Source organism: Cupressus sempervirens, chromosome 5 (genome assembly GCF_028749045.1).
Source record: "Cupressus sempervirens isolate cs-2001-9-10 chromosome 5, ASM2874904v1, whole genome shotgun sequence".
Taxonomy (NCBI): domain Eukaryota; kingdom Viridiplantae; phylum Streptophyta; class Pinopsida; order Cupressales; family Cupressaceae; genus Cupressus; species Cupressus sempervirens.
In genome coordinates, this window is record NC_143122.1 from 489907726 (window position 1) to 489927320 (window position 19595).

At 34.6% G+C, this 19595-nt stretch overlaps 1 protein-coding gene across 2 annotated transcripts in view; it reads left to right on the forward strand.

Moving 5' to 3' along the window:
* Positions 1 to 14492, forward strand: part of CNX3 (cofactor of nitrate reductase and xanthine dehydrogenase 3) — a 50713-nt gene extending 36221 nt beyond the window's left edge. For both annotated transcript variants that reach the window (XM_089831465.1, XM_089831464.1), the window contains one exon: positions 13033 to 14492. In XM_089831465.1, the coding sequence (XP_089687591.1) occupies positions 13033 to 13623 (591 nt within the window). In that variant the 3' untranslated portion in view covers positions 13624 to 14492. The remainder of the gene's footprint in view (positions 1 to 13032) is intronic.
* Positions 14493 to 19595: the final 5103 nt, after the last annotated feature.

The window sequence follows — 19595 nt, forward strand, 5'->3', positions numbered from 1 at the left end:
TTGAGTTGCAAAAAATTGGCAAAATTTGGCCAAGTGTGAAAAAATTGAAAAATTGATAAAATTTGGGAAAAATAGTCAAAATTTGAGACAATTGTAATATTTGGCTACGTGTTAAAATTGAGAAATTAAAATTAAAATTAGGCCAAAAATATAAATTCTAAAAAAGTTGCCCTAATTTAAAATTTAAATTGCCATAAAATGGAAATAAATAATGAGAAAATACATAAAATATTTCCCCTTTTAGTATTGACACTTGAAAGAGTGGATTCCATCTTCTCAATGTTGAAGATTGTAGCTGCGATAGAGATCTTTATCTTTAATTTTGCTAGTGAGAAAATACCTCTATATTGTGCCAATAGCTGGAGAAGATATTTATGCCAATTTTTGAGATAATGTCATATGAAAATGACGTGTCATGTGAGGAGTCATGCATTTGGAAACATGAAGAGTCTTGTATTTGGGAATTGAAGAGACCTTCAGGTGTAATATGAAGAGTCTCTCATTTCAAATTTATAAATGTGATTGCTTAGTGTAATGTGTGGGGCACCAAGTGAAAAGCATTATACTTGGAACATTTCATAATCAATAAAAGAAAGATTTTTTTGGTGTGACTGGGTTTTTGCCTTCAAGCTGAAGGGTTTTTCCAAGGATTATTTCTTGCGTCTTTTGAAATATCCCTAATCGGGTATTTACTCATTTTCCCCTTTTTAAATTCATTCAAACTAAACACATGAAGATGTATTATGAACACAATCGAAAACCAGTAGAAACCCCCACAGATATTTGACTAGCTTCTTCTTGAATATAACATTCAAACTCGGATATAGGCAAATGGAATACAATGCTATAATAAAACCAATAGATTCTCCACAAGAATATAACCCGTTATTTCACAATAACATTCAAGATGTTGAGCATATAAACATATGTTACAAACCAATAAGATAAAACCAAGAAACTCTTATAGCTCCTTAAAATACGTTATTGCATTATACAATAACCAGCACTACGAATCCAATCCTTAAATATAGATTAACAGACAGATTGGAATACTAGAATAAGAACTTGTAAGCGCATGTGAAACACCTGAACTGATGAACTGATGTCTCCTGGGACAATGGGTTTGCATCCACTGTCTGCCAGCAAGAGGGGCTACGTCCTCAAACTAGTTGAAAGCTGAAGCTTTCTGAAAACTCTCACAAGAGAGAAAACTGAACTGAATCATAAATCAAGCATGCCCAACAATGAGCCTCTTTCTCTTTTTAATACACAAACTAAGACTCTTCGACTCCCCTCTGGCTTTCGTCCTATTCCCTTGTAACTCTTCAACTTCCCTTTGGCATTTCGTCTTATTCCTTCTTGACCCTTTGCCCTCTTTATAACATTCAATTGACCTTATAATAATTTGAGTCTATGTCTTATAGTCAATTTTAACATTATATAAAATAAGACTTCAATATTTCTAATGTCCCAAAAAGAGGACATTGCAATCAGTACCAGGATCCCATATGAGTCTACAGGTATCCCTGTAGTCTAAACTGAAAACACTTCCGGTCACACTGCGAAGCAAGATATCACTTTGCAATCTATCTCTCAACCATCCCCCTAGATTCCATATAACTCTCTCAAAGAACTCTACATCTGTAAACTGAACAGTTCTGATCATCACTGAATCTAACCTCAAATTGAATAGAATTACAACAAGGTCCTCAACAAGCCATAAATACATATGATCAACACTTGGATCCCAAAACTACTTGTCATAACCAGCCGATATGATAAGATAGAAATGTATCAGTGAACTATGCATAATCTAGTAGATGATGACAACCCGCTCTAAATAGATGATGTAATAAACAAGCCACTCAAAAATTGAGTGTAACACCCTAGGCACAACAAATACCAAACTGTCATCTTCAATCTAGAGAATCTCCGAGTACATAGGTACTATGAATAAGAATGAAGCTGAAAGAGCATTCCCTATGATCAACACATAACTCTCCTCAATACCACACCAAAAACTACCCAAAGGCTGATGTATGCAATCCAACCAACTCTTGTATGGTGTGAAATTGGGAATCCTATTAGGACTGATCCAATGATGAACAACCATAGTCAATTCACCACTTCCATCCTATGACCCATATTCATTGCTAGGAATCGTACCAAGATTCCATATCCTGAAATTAGAATCATCTTCTTTATGATAAACAAAAGGAGAGTCCTCGTTTACCTCAAACAGGAGATTATCATAAATCCAATCAGCATCAACTTCAAACATGGGGTTGTCGATAAGCTGAATGAGATATGAAGCTTCGGTACTTGGTCTTTTAGGACAGCTGTGCAAGTCATAAGTTTTCTGAATGCTATCAAGCTCAACAATGACTTCTTTGAAAAACTCTTGCCTCACCTTACCCTCATGTTCCCGAGAGTGTTTCGTGATCCTGATCTAATTTTCTGCTTCTTGAAGAGAAAATCGAGTTTCATCCAATGCTTCCTGGATAGACTTGAGCTCCCTATTGAGCTCCATAATCCCGTTCTTTTCCTTTTTCAGCTGATCAACATGTACTCCAGCGAGTTTAAGAATGTTATCCATGTCAGAAAGCAAATATAAATAATCTGATTTCATAGTTTCAAGAGCTGTTTTGATCACTTGCAAATCAGAAACAAGCCATTCTTCTTCCACTCCCTTTTGAACCTTCCTGTAGAGATCTTCAAGCACCTTGTGACTGCTGTCATAACGTATCAAAGATGCCACAATCATTTTTTCATTAACTTTCAGCTGGTTTCTAAATGCATGCATTTCATTATCATGATGATACAACTCATTGTCTTGTAGTGTCATCTTGGATTGTTCCTCTGAATTTCTGTCATGTGCTTAGGTAATATATGGTTCATCACACAAAAATTCCAATCTGTTGTTACCTCGTGTGCAACCGTCCTCACTGCCTGTTTGTCAACACTAACCTCCAACTCACCAACGTAAAAACTTGTACCCTAGGTAACATCTTCTACATGGTCGCTGGAAGGCTGTAAATCAATGGTAGTTGACTGCTCTTTCTCAAGAACCTCTATTTGCTGATCATGATTTTTTGGAAATTCCTCGTACACATTCTTGCCCTGGACCCTTGCAAGAAGATCATGAACCACCTCCAAATACTTTATTTTTGCCCTACCCGTCTTATTTTGCTGCTCTAGATGAAAATCCATGTAATCACTGAATGATAAATCATTCTAAACTTGGGTAGGAGGTTCTTTATATTCTCCATAAATGCCAAATATTTCTGCTCTTATAATGGATTCTGAATTCTGGGCTAAGTGCTCTTGTAGTTTTATATTTCCTTTGAAGATTTTGTTCAAAATTTTTCTCATCGCTGAATGTTGTTATCCCGTTACTGTGAGTCTGACAAGCAGTTGTATTCTATCCCAGAATTGCCTTGATTTTCTTGAACCTCTAAGTTTGTAGATTGGCATTGGTTATTTATTATTATTATTTTTTTTTGCAACAATTTTTTGAATAATTAGGAACTTGTCAATAAGCAATTGCCAATAGACTCAAATCCACAGTATAATCTGCTCTATTCTTTGTAATATGAATTCTACAAGTTAGAGTCACAATGACATTTATGAATTTTAAACACTAATTGACCACCCAAAATTACTTCATGGGCCTTTGAATGCTGAATTTTTTTAATTTGTTGGGTGGATATAATCTGATTCTACTGTAAGACATCACAGACTTCAATAATGACAAACCTGTTCAAATTTCAGCTAAATGATGTTATTGATGTGATTGCAAGTTGGGAGGTAGCGGTATCAATGAGAGATTCCAACTAACTCTGCTGACACTACCCTCAGAGATTTACTGAGAACCACGTCAATAATACAGTCATTCCACACAAATCGTTGTCCCCTTCAGGAATATGATTTGCTAAAAGGTAAGTTGTTGAAAGATAACTTGCTATATATGATCCCTGCTTCTGCTAGACCTTGAATGTAAGGAAAATCAGGATCTTCTGGTGATATGTCATCAAATGCAAGTACAGTAACACCTTTAATGTATGCTGAAGGAAACACCCAGCCGCTTAGACTTCTTGCAAATACAGAATTTGCAAAAACAAGCCAACAAGCATATTCCTGTCTAGTACATAATTCTCCAAGCTGAATATCTGATTCTATTACCTTCAATTTCTGTAATGCTGATAATGCTTCAAACTGCACAAAATTGACAATAGTAGTAATAAGCATTCTCCAAAGTTCTGTTTCTGACACATAGCTAACCTCAGTTTCAGTAGCCTCAGAATTACTTTCTCTTTGATCTTCATTCTCTAAGGTTTTAGGTATAACCTTCTTAGAAGCAGCATAATCATAGTCAATATCCTTCTCCCCTAGATTTTTTTATTCTCTAACTTGTTATAAATGCCCTTTTCAGTAGCAGAAGTTGTGAAAAAAGGTTTTATGGGGCCATCCGAACTAAATCTTGCAATTGGTGGCTTTAATAACCGATAAGTCTCAGCAACATAGTTTACGATATATATTCCACTTCCAATATTCTGCAAAACTTCATTCACGGGAACGTTAATTTGCAACTTGGTAGAATATTTGTCCCCTTCTACAATCCGGCGAACAACTGGACCAAACTCGTCTCTTACTGAACTCGATATAACAGTTTCCTAGACATTACACTTTGAGGTTACAAGCACGTGGATAACCAAAACTATCAAAATTTGGCGACCTCTATGATGATATGTAACACATCGACAATATATGGTATCGCATGAGTGGCATATTTGAAGAGTGGCCAAATCCACGTTGAAGAGTTAGAAGTGTTGATATCGCCACGTATACCAATTGCAACACCTGTCCTCTACGAATTTTGAAATAGAAGAAGCGTTACAAAGTGACATTTGGAATTCCTGCCATGTCCCTCCTTATGAGCTTCAAAGTATTTTATTGCAAAATACGACTTCAGCAGTTTTCTCAGCACAACCTTCGCCCAAAATACTCAAATGGCGGCAACACTTCTAATTTGCTAGATATGGATAGTAATGTGCAAGCACATGAAGGTGAAAATTTTGTGATTTATTTTGCGTCAGTTGATGCTAGCATAGATCAAAATGGTCTAGAAGATATTGACGATGATGTTCTCCACGACAATCTAGAGCTGCTCTTTCCTTTCGATTTGGTAGATGAGGAATATAGTGTGGAAGGATATGAATGTGAAGATTATGAGGGCATTCAGAAGAACTCTTTTCTCTCTATCTTGACATAGAGGTAGCGACCACTACAGGTTGGACAAATGAAGGCTCTTGGTCCGAGATTCAATCTGAAGAGGCACAAGATGATGCTAAAGAATAAATTGTTCCAGGAGTTCTTGAGACTATTCAAAATTCTAACGCAGCAGAGATTTTATCATCAATAATTGATCAAGATGTGCAAATCATTGGAGAAGATACATTGAATGAACAGGGTAGGCCATCCCTGGTTCCTTCTGATGATTCCTAAACCACTCATGCTTCTCAACTTAAAGAAAATTGATAAGCTCTTTGCAAAGTATATTGAATCCACAATGAGTAATGAACCCAAGAAATCTCCTGTATTTGTTGGAGAGGACTTCGAAGGTTCTGAAGTGCAGGCTTCTACGCACCAAATAAATATATTCTCCGGTTTGGGAAATATCGTAATTTCAATAATGTTGTTTGGCCTTCCCTTTGATATTCAAGGGCGTCGACCTCCCATAACTTGCAGGCCTCCTCTCGATAAAACTTAAAAGAGGGAAGCAGGCCCTCTCTACCTTCAATTCCAGACAATCCTTCTGTTCGCCTGACCAATGTTTGAGCATATATTATTTTATATAAACATTGCCTGTATCATAACCATTAGCATTCAATAAATTCGGCCTCCATAGGGATGCTCACCACGAGATGAAGGTTAATCCATTCTAAGGTATTTGCCATATATTTTCCAAAATTTGAGAAAAGTAAACAGAACTTATATAAACAAATAAATCTTTTGTCTTAACATGATCACCAAAAATATTTCTAGACCCATAGAGTAGGATTTGAATTGCTTCCTCAATGCTTACGACTGATGCAAATATAAAGCTTAGGGCTGCAAATGCTCCTTAGTTTTGTTCATTTAGAAAAAACTAATTGTTCCTCTTGAATCGAACTTAGATATGCAAATTTGGCCTTCCATAAATTTGTCTCTGTTATAACTTCACAGGCTGGCAGGAAAACCAGCTCTGATACCACTGAAATATCCCTAACCGGATATTTACTCATTTTCCCCATTTTAAATTCATTCAAACTAAACACATGCAGATGTATTATGAACACAATCGAAAACCAGTAGAAATCCCCACAGATATTTGACTAGCTTCTTCTTGAATATAACATTCAAACTCGGATATAGGCAAATGGAATACAATACTATAATAAAACTAGGAGATTCTCCACAAGAATATAACCCATTATTTCACAATAACATTCAAGATGTCGAGCATATAACTATGTGTTACAAACCAATAAGATAAAACCAACAAACTCTTATAACTCCTTAAAATATGTTATTGCATTATACAACAGCAATACAATAACCAACACTACAAATCCAATCCTTAAATACAAATTAACAGTCAGATTGGAATATTAGAATTAAGAACTTGTAAGTGCATGTGAAACACCTGAACTGATGTCTCCCGAGATAATGAGTTTGTGTCCACTGTCTACTAGCACGAGGGGCTACGTCCTCAAACTAACTGAAAACTCTCACAAGAGAGAAAACTGAACTGAATCATAAATCAAGCATGCCCAACAATGAGCCTCTTTCCCTTTTTAATACACAAACTAAGATTCTTCGACTCTCCTTTGGCTTTTGTCCTATTCCCTTGTGACTCTTCAACTTCCTTTTGGCATTTCATCTTATTCCTCCTTGACCCTTTGCCCTCTTTATAACATTAAATTGACCTTTTAATAATTTTAGTCTACATCTCATAGTCAATTATTAACATTACATAAAATAAGACTTCAATATTTCTAATGTCCCAAAAAGGGGACATTACATCTTTTGTGCCTATTTTCTTTTCTTTTCTTTACTGTTGTTTATCTTTATTTTCTAGGCATTGCTTTAACATGGTATCAAGAAAAGATCATGAACCAGGATAGGCATTTGGGTTTGTTAAAGTATGATAGCTATGGTCAGATACATGAACATGCTTATATATATATATATATGAAACTATCCATCATCCATATACCAGATCATAGTTGTGAATCCAAGTATATTGGCAAATCTATTCGTACAGATTAACTAGGAATATTTCATGTACTTTCTTCATTGATTGCAGATGATATTGAATCAGGTTAAGTCTGATTAATATTCCATGTTCAGTGGTCTCATTTATATATATTTTTAAGTTAAGAATGCAGTCTTAACTAATCATGATTATGATCTGGTTTCTTCCGTGTAATGAACAGTTGTGTTTTGGAAGACATGTCCTGTATGGATGTGTCTCCACTATGTGCAGACATGTCCATTCAAGGACATGTCCATTGAAACAATATATATAACCATGAATCAATCTGCCTAGAAGCATTGAAATTGATAAATGTTATCAAGAACAGATCGAGCAATATTAGAATCGTAGCAGACTTGATATACTCAGTATTTGTAAATACTAAACTTGCATATTTAACATGGTATCAGAGCAAATTCAATCTTGTTCTGTGTTGAGCAATGTCATAACTATGCAACATTGGTGGAGTGAGTGTAGATTATAGTTGTGCACGTAGAGTGAAGTTTTTACATAGTATGAAGCATGTGTAACCCAATCAGTCGTGTATGAATTTCTGAGCGTGCAATACAGAGTCCAAGTGTGTGAAGTGAATTGTTTCTTCATCACTTCATACCATTGCCTATGAAATTTCTTCTTTGTGGGAAAGCTTTGAAGAAGCGTGAGTGGTGTTGGTTTCCAAAAGTTTTTCTCGATATCGTTTGCATTCTCTTGAATCCCATGTTTGGAAGTCCAGGTGACTCCTACGCATTCTCTTGAATCCCATGTTTGGAAGTCTAGTTGACTCCTACGCCTCAACAAACTCTCTAATTATCGTGACAATTTCCTGTATGTCCACTACCAGTGGCATCAACCAATGTTTTCCAGGACACAGAATTATCAACTTCCACCTTAATATTACTTCCGGGCACTTTTCATCGATAACTTTTTGGTACATACAAATCAACACATTTTCAATAGCATCTCTGGAAATAACTCTCTGAAGCAAATATTCCTACACATTAATAATTACCAGTGGCTTGAACAATGAAGTCCTGATATAATCAAAGGATGATAATTTCGGCCTGTTTAGGATATTAAAAGTCTTTTCTGCAGCTTATAAGGGTTTTCAGAAATTCATTCCAGAGCAGTTCGACTCCCAGTATTGTCTCCTCTAAAACTCTGGCTTTTGTTGTATTTTGTGTCTCCACCCTTTGAATATTTCGACAGATATATATTGAATTGGCTTAATGCAATCTCTCCGTCATAACATTTATTCTTGTGTGATGGCAAATATATTTGTGAAATCGTCCACCAATGCCCCAATGCTCCACAGTTCTAAAATAATCTTTTATTCACCATCAGAAACCTTCTTACTCACAAATCTTTACCAACAATATTTAATTTCAAGGTTTTGATATTCTAAGTATTTTTCAAAAATTACATATTTCCACGGTTCACTAATACAGAGAAATTGTCTCACAACTGAAATATTTAATTTCTGCAAATTGATAACCCTGCAGGCTGGCATGATACATTGCTCTCATATACCACTGTAATATTCTTAATGGATATTATACCAATTTTTGTCATAAACAGATTTCAACATATAATAGATAACCCATGGAAACCCAACCAGCAATGTAAACCAGCAAATGAACTGATAATACTCATTAAAATATTCAGTTTTAACACATCAGATTTGCTATTGTATTATAAATCAGCAATACGATAACATGCATAGAGTCTAATCTTACAAACAACAATAACAGTCAAATTGGAAACATATAAAAAAAACTTGTAAAACCAGCGTGAACTCTGTCTTGAATTGACTACTGTGATGAACCAGGGCTACGTACAATCCACCAATGATGGCCTGAAGGTTTGCGTCCTCAGGTTTGAAATGGAAGATATAAACTCTCCCAAGTTTTCTCCACGAGAAACTCAAATTCTCCAAAACAAATCAATAATCCAAGCATGTCCAAATCAGATCCTTGTCCCTCTTTTAAAGACCCAACATGTGACTCTTGAGCTTGCTTTCCTCTTCTTTTGTCTTTTTCCTTCTTGTCACCTTTTAATTCCCTTCATAATTTTTAATTGACCCATTTTATGATTTTGCTTTAAGCTCTCATAAGCCAAGTTTAATATTTAATGAATTTAACTTTAGAGTTCCTAATGTTTCAAAAATGGGACATTACAGCGAAGACACATTGGATGATAAAATTGAGGTAGAATACTCTGAGCTTCCTCCATCGGCTCAGCCACTAGCTCCGGTATCTCCAGTCACTTGAAGGAAGCTACTTTATAGGACCCACATTGTTCAAACCGCAGTGAAACTCCATCTGCTGGAATTGTTTGTGATCCATTACAACAGAATGTTTTTTTTACCTATCATCACTCATTCCAGAGATGTTGATTGGCCCCAAAGGAAACTTGTTCAATTCAAATGAGGTTCCAAACCCAAGTTTCTTGCAATTGACACTCATGGGCAGATTGCAGCTTTTAAATGGCTTTCCAAATCCAAGTTTCTTGCAACTGACATTCAAGGAACTATAGTCACCTGCTACAAACCACTTCGTAGAACCCATATTTCTGAAGCCATTGTGACACTCCATCTACTGGGATTGTTAGTGATCCATTGCAACAGACAACAATTTTTTCCCTTTTGGCACTTATTCTGGAGATGTTTATTGGCCAGCCCCAAAGAATTTTTTTAAAATTCAAATGGGTTTCCAAACCCAAGTTTCTTGCAACTGAAACTCAAGTATCTTTGGTCACTTGCAAGAAGCCACTTCGTAGGATCCACATTGCTCAATCCATTATGACTCCATCTATTGGGATTGCTAGTGATCCATCACAACAGAGACTGATTTTTTCTCAATCAGCACTTGATTTCAGAGATGATGATTTGCCACAAAGGAAAGTGTGTTTCTAATAGGTTCCAAACCCAAGTTTCTTGCAACTGACACTCATTGCCCTTCCATTAAACATGTTGGAAGTGTTTTCTGTAATGGCCCTTCCATATGGGCTATTTTTCTGCATCCAAGGTCTCTAGAATTGATGAATTTTGTTCTTAAGGAGATAAAAATTTAATACCCCATTCCTTCCTCTGCTACCCTTAGTCAAACTTAAGGGTAGGTAGCATAGGTTAGAATGCTTCAATTATGTAAGTAGTTTAATTAGTAAAGTCATCTCATAGTTTGCAAACTCTGCAAGTACTCTCCGAGTTCCCAAGTACTCTCTTTTTCTTTTGCTGGGCAAGTTTTCACAAGTTTAACCCTCACAATTTTATAGACACAAAAAAACAAGGGTATAAATATTGGTGCAGGTAAAATGCTGGTTAAATGTGTTTTTCACATGTTTTTGTTATAAAACCTTGCTTTTTCTCTTTTGAGATGTCGAGTTTTAATTTAATATATTTTATAATTGATTTTTTTTAAAAATATATATTTTAGAAAATTTTAATTTTAAATACTTTTCTAAGAATTGAATTTTAAAAAAAAAAATTACATTCAAGATATTTTTATTTTAATTACTTTTCTAAGATAACAGGTTTTTGCTGAGTATTTGCCGAGTTGAAACTTTTGGGCTAGCCGACTACTCTCGCTGTCCAAGTTGGCCAATGTTATCAATGCCTTCACTCTCCTGCAACTTCAAGTCAAACTTAAGGGTGGTTGTTATTGTTTCACATTTATGCACCTTGTTATGCTAAGTTTAATTTAGCCAGTTAGCTTAGGCTAGAATAGTTCACTAATGCAAATTTCCAAACTTGTATGGTTGATATTTCATAGTATCCACTCACAGTTAAGATAGAAGTTAGTCCTAGTTATCATCTTAATCAAACGAGGATTAATTCTCAATCAGGAATTACTCAGTGTCTTTAAAGGTCACCCATGTAATTAAATTTTTAGCTTGTTAGAACTATTTTCTTTCTCTCTATTACTCTTGAATTGTTAAGACTTTGCAGTCTGTAAGTGAATTTGATGATTGAATTCAACTGTACAAGTTTAGCATCTTTCCTAAAGGGGATTCACATTTTCCTAAGTTCACCGAGCATTTCTCATAAATTGCATGAAAATCAGATTAAGATATCTTTAAATTTGCAAAAGCTCATTTACTCTGGCAACTATTTTAATATGCTATAGTCATCAATCTATACATCATGCCCAGTTTATTAACAGATGCAATCTGTATTAAAAGGGTGAACTTTGAGATAACCTTGATAGGAATTCAACATTTAGTGCATCATTGGCAGTCCAAGTCTGCTTGCAACAGCTCTGAAATTTCTATTTGTTCAGTTTCTGATGATGCTGCCATCATGCTGTAGATTGGGTGAATATTGGTATGAAAAAAGTAACAATCAGCTGTCTACCCAAAGACATGAGTGCTCAGATCCAAAGTTGGTATGGTCTGGCATTGTCTGAAGGTTAGGTATGGTCTCTAGGTTGCAATAGAGAACTGCAGAGTTCAACACAGATGCATAAGAATCAAATGGTATGACAACATGGGAATCATGCCAGAATAGAGGACTGATTAACTTGGATTGTCTGTTAAGCTCTACAATTGGGTTTTCTTTGTGTGATTGTACAGGGTTAGCTGACAGGATTAGATGTGAAAATGGATCAAGGTTTCTGCAGCAGAATTTTAACTCCATCAAATCCAAGCTCCAATCACCATTGCCAGTCCAGATAGCCTATGAAAACAAAAATTTAGGGAATGAAATGAATTTTTTAACTGACAGGGATGAACAGAAACTAATATCTACATATTAGTAGGTATGTCAGGCACCTTTTGATTGCTCTTACTAGATCTCAAACATAACTCCAGCAAATCCAACACTGCATCAAATCATTGTAGAAAAGGACAAAACATACATGAAATAATTCCACAGACCACAGCAAGAGAAATCATAGCGTTTCCTTAATGATGCAGATCAGGCTAGCCACTGAATGACAGAATCCTGGTTTACGTTGGTGTCATCACAAGGTAGCATACAAAGAATAAAACATACAGTATTATTTTCTTTCAAGCTTTGTCTATCTACAAGTTATCCTGCCTAATTTTTCACAACTTACGCTGTCTTACTGGTTGTGAGCATTTTCAGATTTTATAGCCAGGAACATTAGGTGAAACTACAATTTAGGGCGTCAACCTTTAACAATCCTCCCACAAATGTCACTATCGTGTCAATAAATGCACTTTTTATTCCTGCTAATAACCTAAATAGGGAGATGCATGCAACCTTAGCTTTTTCGGATTTCCTACATATTTTACCCCATCAACATTTTTTGATTCTCACATTCTACATGAGGTTTGGTTTTCACATATTTGCAGCCATAAACATCATTTTTTTCTGGATCCTATTAGTTTGCATATACCAACTGGCAGATGACAGTTCCAGCAAGACCATAACACATTTCAGAGAAAAATGCCATCAATGGAGTACATGATGAAATGTGTAATTGTATAATCAATTCAGGTTTGAAAATTGAAATATTTTTGTTAATTTCAATCGTGAAAGAGTGAGTTTGCCCAGCTAACAACACAACCTAGACAATGCAACTTGGATGTAAATTTTGCTAATGTAATTAAAATTCCTAACTTCTATATGGCTGCTATTTGTGTAATTTTATGTCTGAAGAATATTTGCTTGTTAGAAATATAGGATGTCTAATGATTTACATGAAATATATATTGATCTCCATTACAAGAATTTTATGATTGCTTGACTATTTTCACAAATGCTATTTCTGTTTCAGGAGCTGGAATGTGTGTTTGGTCAGCCTCCATCTGCTTTCAACTCTGGGTCTCAAATCCATGGAAATATACCAGTGGAAGAGGAATCCATTAAAATAGAGTTGGAAGAAAAGAGTACTGTTCTCTCTCATGTTGATAGCCATGGCAAGGCCAATATGGTTGACGTCTCGGGCAAGCCAGATACCAAGAGGATGGCCATTGCCAGTTGCAAAGTTTTACTTGGGGAGAAAGTGTTTCAGCTTGTGGCTGCTAATCAGATTTCCAAAGGGGATGTTCTCAATGTCGCAAAGATTGCTGGAATTTGTGGGGCAAAACAGACAAGTAGTCTGATTCCTCTTTGCCATAATATAATGCTAAGCAAAGTTCATGTAGATTTGATCCTGAATAGTGAAGAACATGCTGTTGAGATTAAAGGGGAGGTAACCTCAGTTGGCCAAACAGGTGTTGAAATGGAAGCAATGACTGCAGTTTCCCTGGCAGGATTGACAGTATACGACATGTGTAAAGGAGTTTCGAAGGATATTCAGATTACTAATGTTCAATTGCAAATGAAGACAGGAGGGAAAAGTGGCAAATGGGTTAGAGATCAATAGATACTGTGCTGAGAGACTTTTTGCTGTGACTGCAGATGTGATGTGCCGTAGATATATAGACTTAACATTGATGCTTGACAGAAAATAGTTGACTGAACATGCCTGTGTTAGAATATCTATTGAAGCACTTGAAATGAATTGATTTTTAGCATCTATCATGTTCCAAAGGAGCATGCACATATTCCCATGAATCTCTATGGGAAGATTTCAACTGATGTAGCAGTGGTCATGTTCCATTGTGGAAAAGAGTTTCTGATGGTGGGATCAAACAGTATGCTCCACTCAGTAATAGTCCTTTGACTCCTACCATTGAAAATCCTAATTTTGTAAATTTGCATGTGTACCAAGTTACCAAATTTGTGTAGGAAGTGACTTGGGAATCTGTCAGTCACTCTAAATTCCTCCTTTCTGCTTTTCTTAACAGTAGAAAAAATCTATCGTTAGATTGATTGGGCAAATCAAAAGATAAAGGATCTAGAAAAACTAAGATCTGGAAAAACTAAAAAGCAGGAATTAAAAAAAATGCTCTACCAGCTGTTCCGGTCATTCCAGATCTGTCAGATCCCGTACCAGCTATTTGCAGCAGCGACACTACTCTACGAGTTCCCAAAGACAGAGCGGAGCTTCTTCCCATTGGCAGGCATATGCTTCTATGACTGATTTTTCTGCTTAGAAAGGACTCCTAGTCTTTTTCTTAGCCTTCTCTCTGTTTCTATGTTTTTATTGTTTTGTTGTATGCTTTAGTTTTCAGACACCGTTGGGTGCTCCTGTTGTTGCCAGCCTCATTTTTGTAATCCTCCAGTCCTATAGACCTTTTGGTGGTCTTTTGTTGGACATTAATATTATTATCTTATCTAGAATTTATAAAATTTTATGATGTCTATAAACTTTCCTGCCAAATCAAGATTTAATTGTGATTTTGCAGATATAATCTCAATTGAATTACAATTTTACAAATAAATTGAAAATAAATTCTTCTTTGAGTTTCTTTCAATCTTTCTGCTCCCACCAAAGATGATACTCAACTTTGGCATGATATTTGTATTACAAGTACCACATGGGTTGCATCAAGCCACCTTAGAGAAATAGTGTTCTTAAACCATAAATCATAACAAATCAGAACATTGGTGTCATCTAACCATCTAAGAACGATGCAAAGGGTGATCTTACTGCCATATAGAAACCCATGTATCATGAAGCATCTTCATCTTGTGCAACCACATGTTGAACACAACCAATGACATGTCTCATAGACCCATGACAACTACTAATAATTGTGTGTTTAAACCTATGATATTCACCAATACTCAAAAAAAGGTTTGATATCACATATGATATGATGAGTATTAGTCTTATAGAATATATGATATTCACCAATTATTCAGAAATGTTTGATATCACATTTGATATCATGAGTATTGGTCTTTCAGAATATCAACACATGATAATCACCAAGTACTTAAATAAGAGATGATATCACATTTGATATCATGAGTATTCATCTCCCAGAATATCAACACATGATATTCACCAAATACTCTTTGAGTAATGGCCTTCCAGAGTGTTGGGATACAAGATATTCACCAACTACTACGAGTAATGGCCTTCCAAAATATCAAGTCGCATGATATTCACCAAGTGCTCTGTGTAATGGCCCCCTAGAACATCAATTTGCATAATGTTGACCATGTACTAATAAAATATTTATAAGGTATTTTCTCACACATTCTCATAATGTTTATTATATAAGCATCTACCATGCAACGTATAATTTATCATGATCTGTATAAACATCGTAAGATATCCATCATAATAGTAAACTAAGCTAGTGTAAGATCGTCACCTTTCAATAACTTCTACAAATACAAGTGATGATCATTTGTAAGTCGTCATTTCTTCATGATGTACATAGAGGGTAGGCCCATTAAGGTCATATAGTCACACAAGGACTTTTGAAACTTGTTCTAAAAATCGATCATATGAGCTCCTCAACCAAAGTTACCTTTGATGAAGTGTCCTACTCCTTTTGAATTTGATACAATCAAGATCTTCAAAGATCATTTGAAACATAGCATCTATCTACTCCTTCAGACGAATGTGTCAGACTCCCTTTGAACATCAATCTTCTAAGCTCCTTCACCTTTGAAAAAGTGTCAAGCTCCCTCTAAATATGAATCATCTGAGCTCTTTATTCATAATTGTCAGACTCATTCTCAATCTCCGTTATTTTGAAATAACATCCTCAGAATAAAAGATCAAGGTAAATAGCTCTTATATAAAAACATTATTTTAATGATATATATATATGTATGTATGTATGTATGCATGTATGTATGTATGTATCATTTAATGTCACATTATATGTCATTATTCTTACTTACTATACGATGGTGATGACTTTTCAAATAATCATGCTAGTTTATAAAGAAATTATATCTCCTCTCAATTATAATTGCACATTTCTAGTTAATTTATAACTTATGAATGGATATTAAGAATAAGACATGCCTTATCGATGATGTAGCGGCTCTCCAACCACGAAATTCGCCCATGCCTACCATCATGCCTTTATTTGTACACATTGTCAATACTTTAATATGCATGTCTTGTCACTGTATGTTCACAATTTTATTATCTTTTTTAACTTTAAAATAAAAAAATCATTCTTTACAAAATAATTTTTGCCAATGCATAGAAATTATTTTTAAGATATTAATATTTTATAATGTGTTTTATAATAAATCAAAGTTTTTTTGTTAGTAAAATAAATTAAAGATCTTTAATCGATAAAATAAATCAATATTTTATTATATATTAAGTGAGTGAAATTTTAATATAATTTTAAATTAAATTAAATTTTTTAGAATTTAATAAATGTTTTTAATATTTATTTTTAGAAAAGTTTACACTTTTTCTTTTCAAACTTATGATGTCAACTTTTTAAATTATTTGAAAAAAATCATTAAACATGTTTGTCTTTATAATTTATTTAAAGTATAATATATATTTTAAAGATATTAAATAAATTAAAATTAATATTAATATATTTAATTGGTAAATTATTTATATAAATTATTTTATTTTTAATTGAAATTTGAATGATAAAAAATAATTATGCTAATGTTTATTTTTTTTGATGTTTTAAAACTATACAAATTTATAATTAAAAGATACTCTACAACCACAAAAGTAATTAACATAGAAAGATAATAAATATAGATATTTTCAATATAAAACACGAAAAATCTATTAAGTATTAAAATTAATATTTACGAACTTTTAAACAATACTTTCTTGTTTTTTTGCTTGGTAAAAGGAGGTATAGATTATATTAATGAACTAATAAAGTTACAAAGTCTTCATTCAAACAAGCATTGGTAGGAGAGGATAGAGGAAGAAAACCTCCAATCTTGCCTAGGACCATCGTCCTTTATATATTGCAATTTGAAAGGGGCGTACCCTAGTAAGATTTAGTAGCATATTTGAAATTATAAGAGCCCCTTATATAATTGGGATTTTTAGAAAGGCATTCCTTTCTTTACAATATTGAATGAATGAAGAAGGATAAGAGAACGTGGTGCCCTCTTTAAAATTCCTTCAACGTGACCTTGTACTTCAGCTATAATATGCTACTTAAAACTCTCTCAAAAGAAACATTAGATAATAAAGATTAATCATTGCTTTCATGCCTACAATTTGAAAAGTTAGGTTAGTGACATTGCTAGAGAGAAAAATAGCTAAAAATAGATTGAATAGTGTTAAACAAAGGGGTATTGAACCAGGTGAAATGTTAAACAAAGGGGTATTGAACCAGGTGAAAAGTCGCACCAAAACATAAGATAGAAGTGAAGTGAGCAGCTAAGATATTACAAAACACCTCTATAGAACTTTGGAAAGCATTACAACTTACAGTTGCCATTAAGATTTTATAGTGAAGGAATACAAATCCCCCGTCCCTTTTTCTCCTAAGATTGTTATGTAGAAATTCAACTTAGATTTTAAAAATAACTGCATTTCTAGGGTCTTCTTTAGAATGTTATTATAGTTAAAGTTTCCGAATCCAAGTTAGGGTTACTCTCCGCTTATACGTTTTGATTAAAAATGTGCAAATTTATTGAATCTAGTTCATCATCAATGAATAAAATGCCCAAACCATACAACCAAAAAATTTGCTACATTGAGACTGCCCTTACAGAATTGATGGACTAAGAACTGCCAGAAAACCAGACAACTCCGCTCTATGCCCTTCTAGCTTAAATTTCCACTTACTGTTGACGAAACAGTTTATGATTATGAGGAACGTGATCTTAACAGATTTTTGGATATGAGATACACTTTTTTTTAGATTAAAGTATTATTGAATTGATTGCTTGAATTAGTTTATCAGTTAACTAAAAATATTAGCTCTCCTCATTTACCGGTTGGAACGCTCACCACCAAATACTAAATAATGATCCTCAAAATCAACATAAACTTTAGAATAGAACTAAAAAAGAGCCATACCCGAGAATAAAAGGCTACTTTCATTACCATGTGATAAAGATATAGATATATGAGACATATACCAGCACTACCAAGAGCCAAAACAACAAAAGAGAGGAGACGAGAGAAAGGGCCCATGTTGATAGTCCAATCTCAATACAAAACCCTCAATATGCAATCGAAGGATCCCCAAGCAACCCTACTATCATATACAGACTAGCCAAAAGCCCAAACCGAATAGACAAAAGGATAATACCATCGATATACAAGTCAAAAAAGTCGAGAGAGGCCCAAAGAAAACATAAAATTAAGTAACCTAAGGTTTCCAAAATACCATAATCAAGCCATCTATTCTTTTGGATTTGTTGCTATGTCCCCTGGAGCCAAAACCCACGTCATATTTTCTTTGTTGGACTTGAACACGTTCAGAAGGGAGAAGTCCAACTTGCAAAGGTCCTCAAAGACTACTCCAGGCTCTATGTAGGAATCAAAAATGTGAAAGAAATGGAGCAACCATTCTTTGCCCTGTGCCTTTATTCCCCTCCATTGCAACAGAAAGTGGATACTAGCCTCCATCTTAGGCTAATTGTAGTTAAAAAGATTGACATCTCTGAGGTGCAAAATAAGATGCCTAACCACATCTAAGTGTTCCAAGCTCCCAGGGGGATAAGCCATATAATTTTTTAGCAAGGGAATTTCTAGATGCCCATTGACGCCCAAAACAACTTCTTCTATTCCTACTAACCAAGTAGGGTTGAAGATGTTATAGCAAAGACACATAATTTCCCAGTGACCAATGTGTGTCCTAAATAAACATACAATGAGGACCCTATAACATCACTATTAGTATGCCATGAAAAACTATAATCAAAATCCCTTTCCCCAAGAGCTTTGTTAATGGCTACCCTTGTCATGTCATCAATAGGATTGAGAATCTTGTTCCAACATTCAAGCTTAACTGAACCCATGAATGCCATGGTTCTTGCCTCAGTCACATGAAACAATGTGATGGCCAACTCCATAGAACTAACAGAGAAAAATACAAGCTAAATTACTATTGAAATGAGTAAACAAGGTACCTAAAAAGGCCTACTTAGAGCAATCCACCGCAAAAAGACACGATGCTTCTAGATGGAGATCATGTGAAACACCTTGAGACTACAAACCTTGCTAAATCATGATGGTACAAAAGAAAGGACAACAAGAAAAAATGATAAAAGGGACATCCTTACTTTATTTCATTAATTTACCTAATCATATTTTATTACATGGGATGACAATGGAGATATTAGAAAATTAGTTGCATACTACGATAAATGAAGAAGGAAAACTAAGATTAGGACCCCATTATAGTGATATCTTCACCATTTGCCCCCTTGTTGGCCAAATTGTCTTCTATTTTATTTCCCTCTCTATATATGTGTAAAAATATTGTTTCTTCAAATTTGTCTATGCTATTAAGAATTGTCTCTAATTTCAAATGATTATCC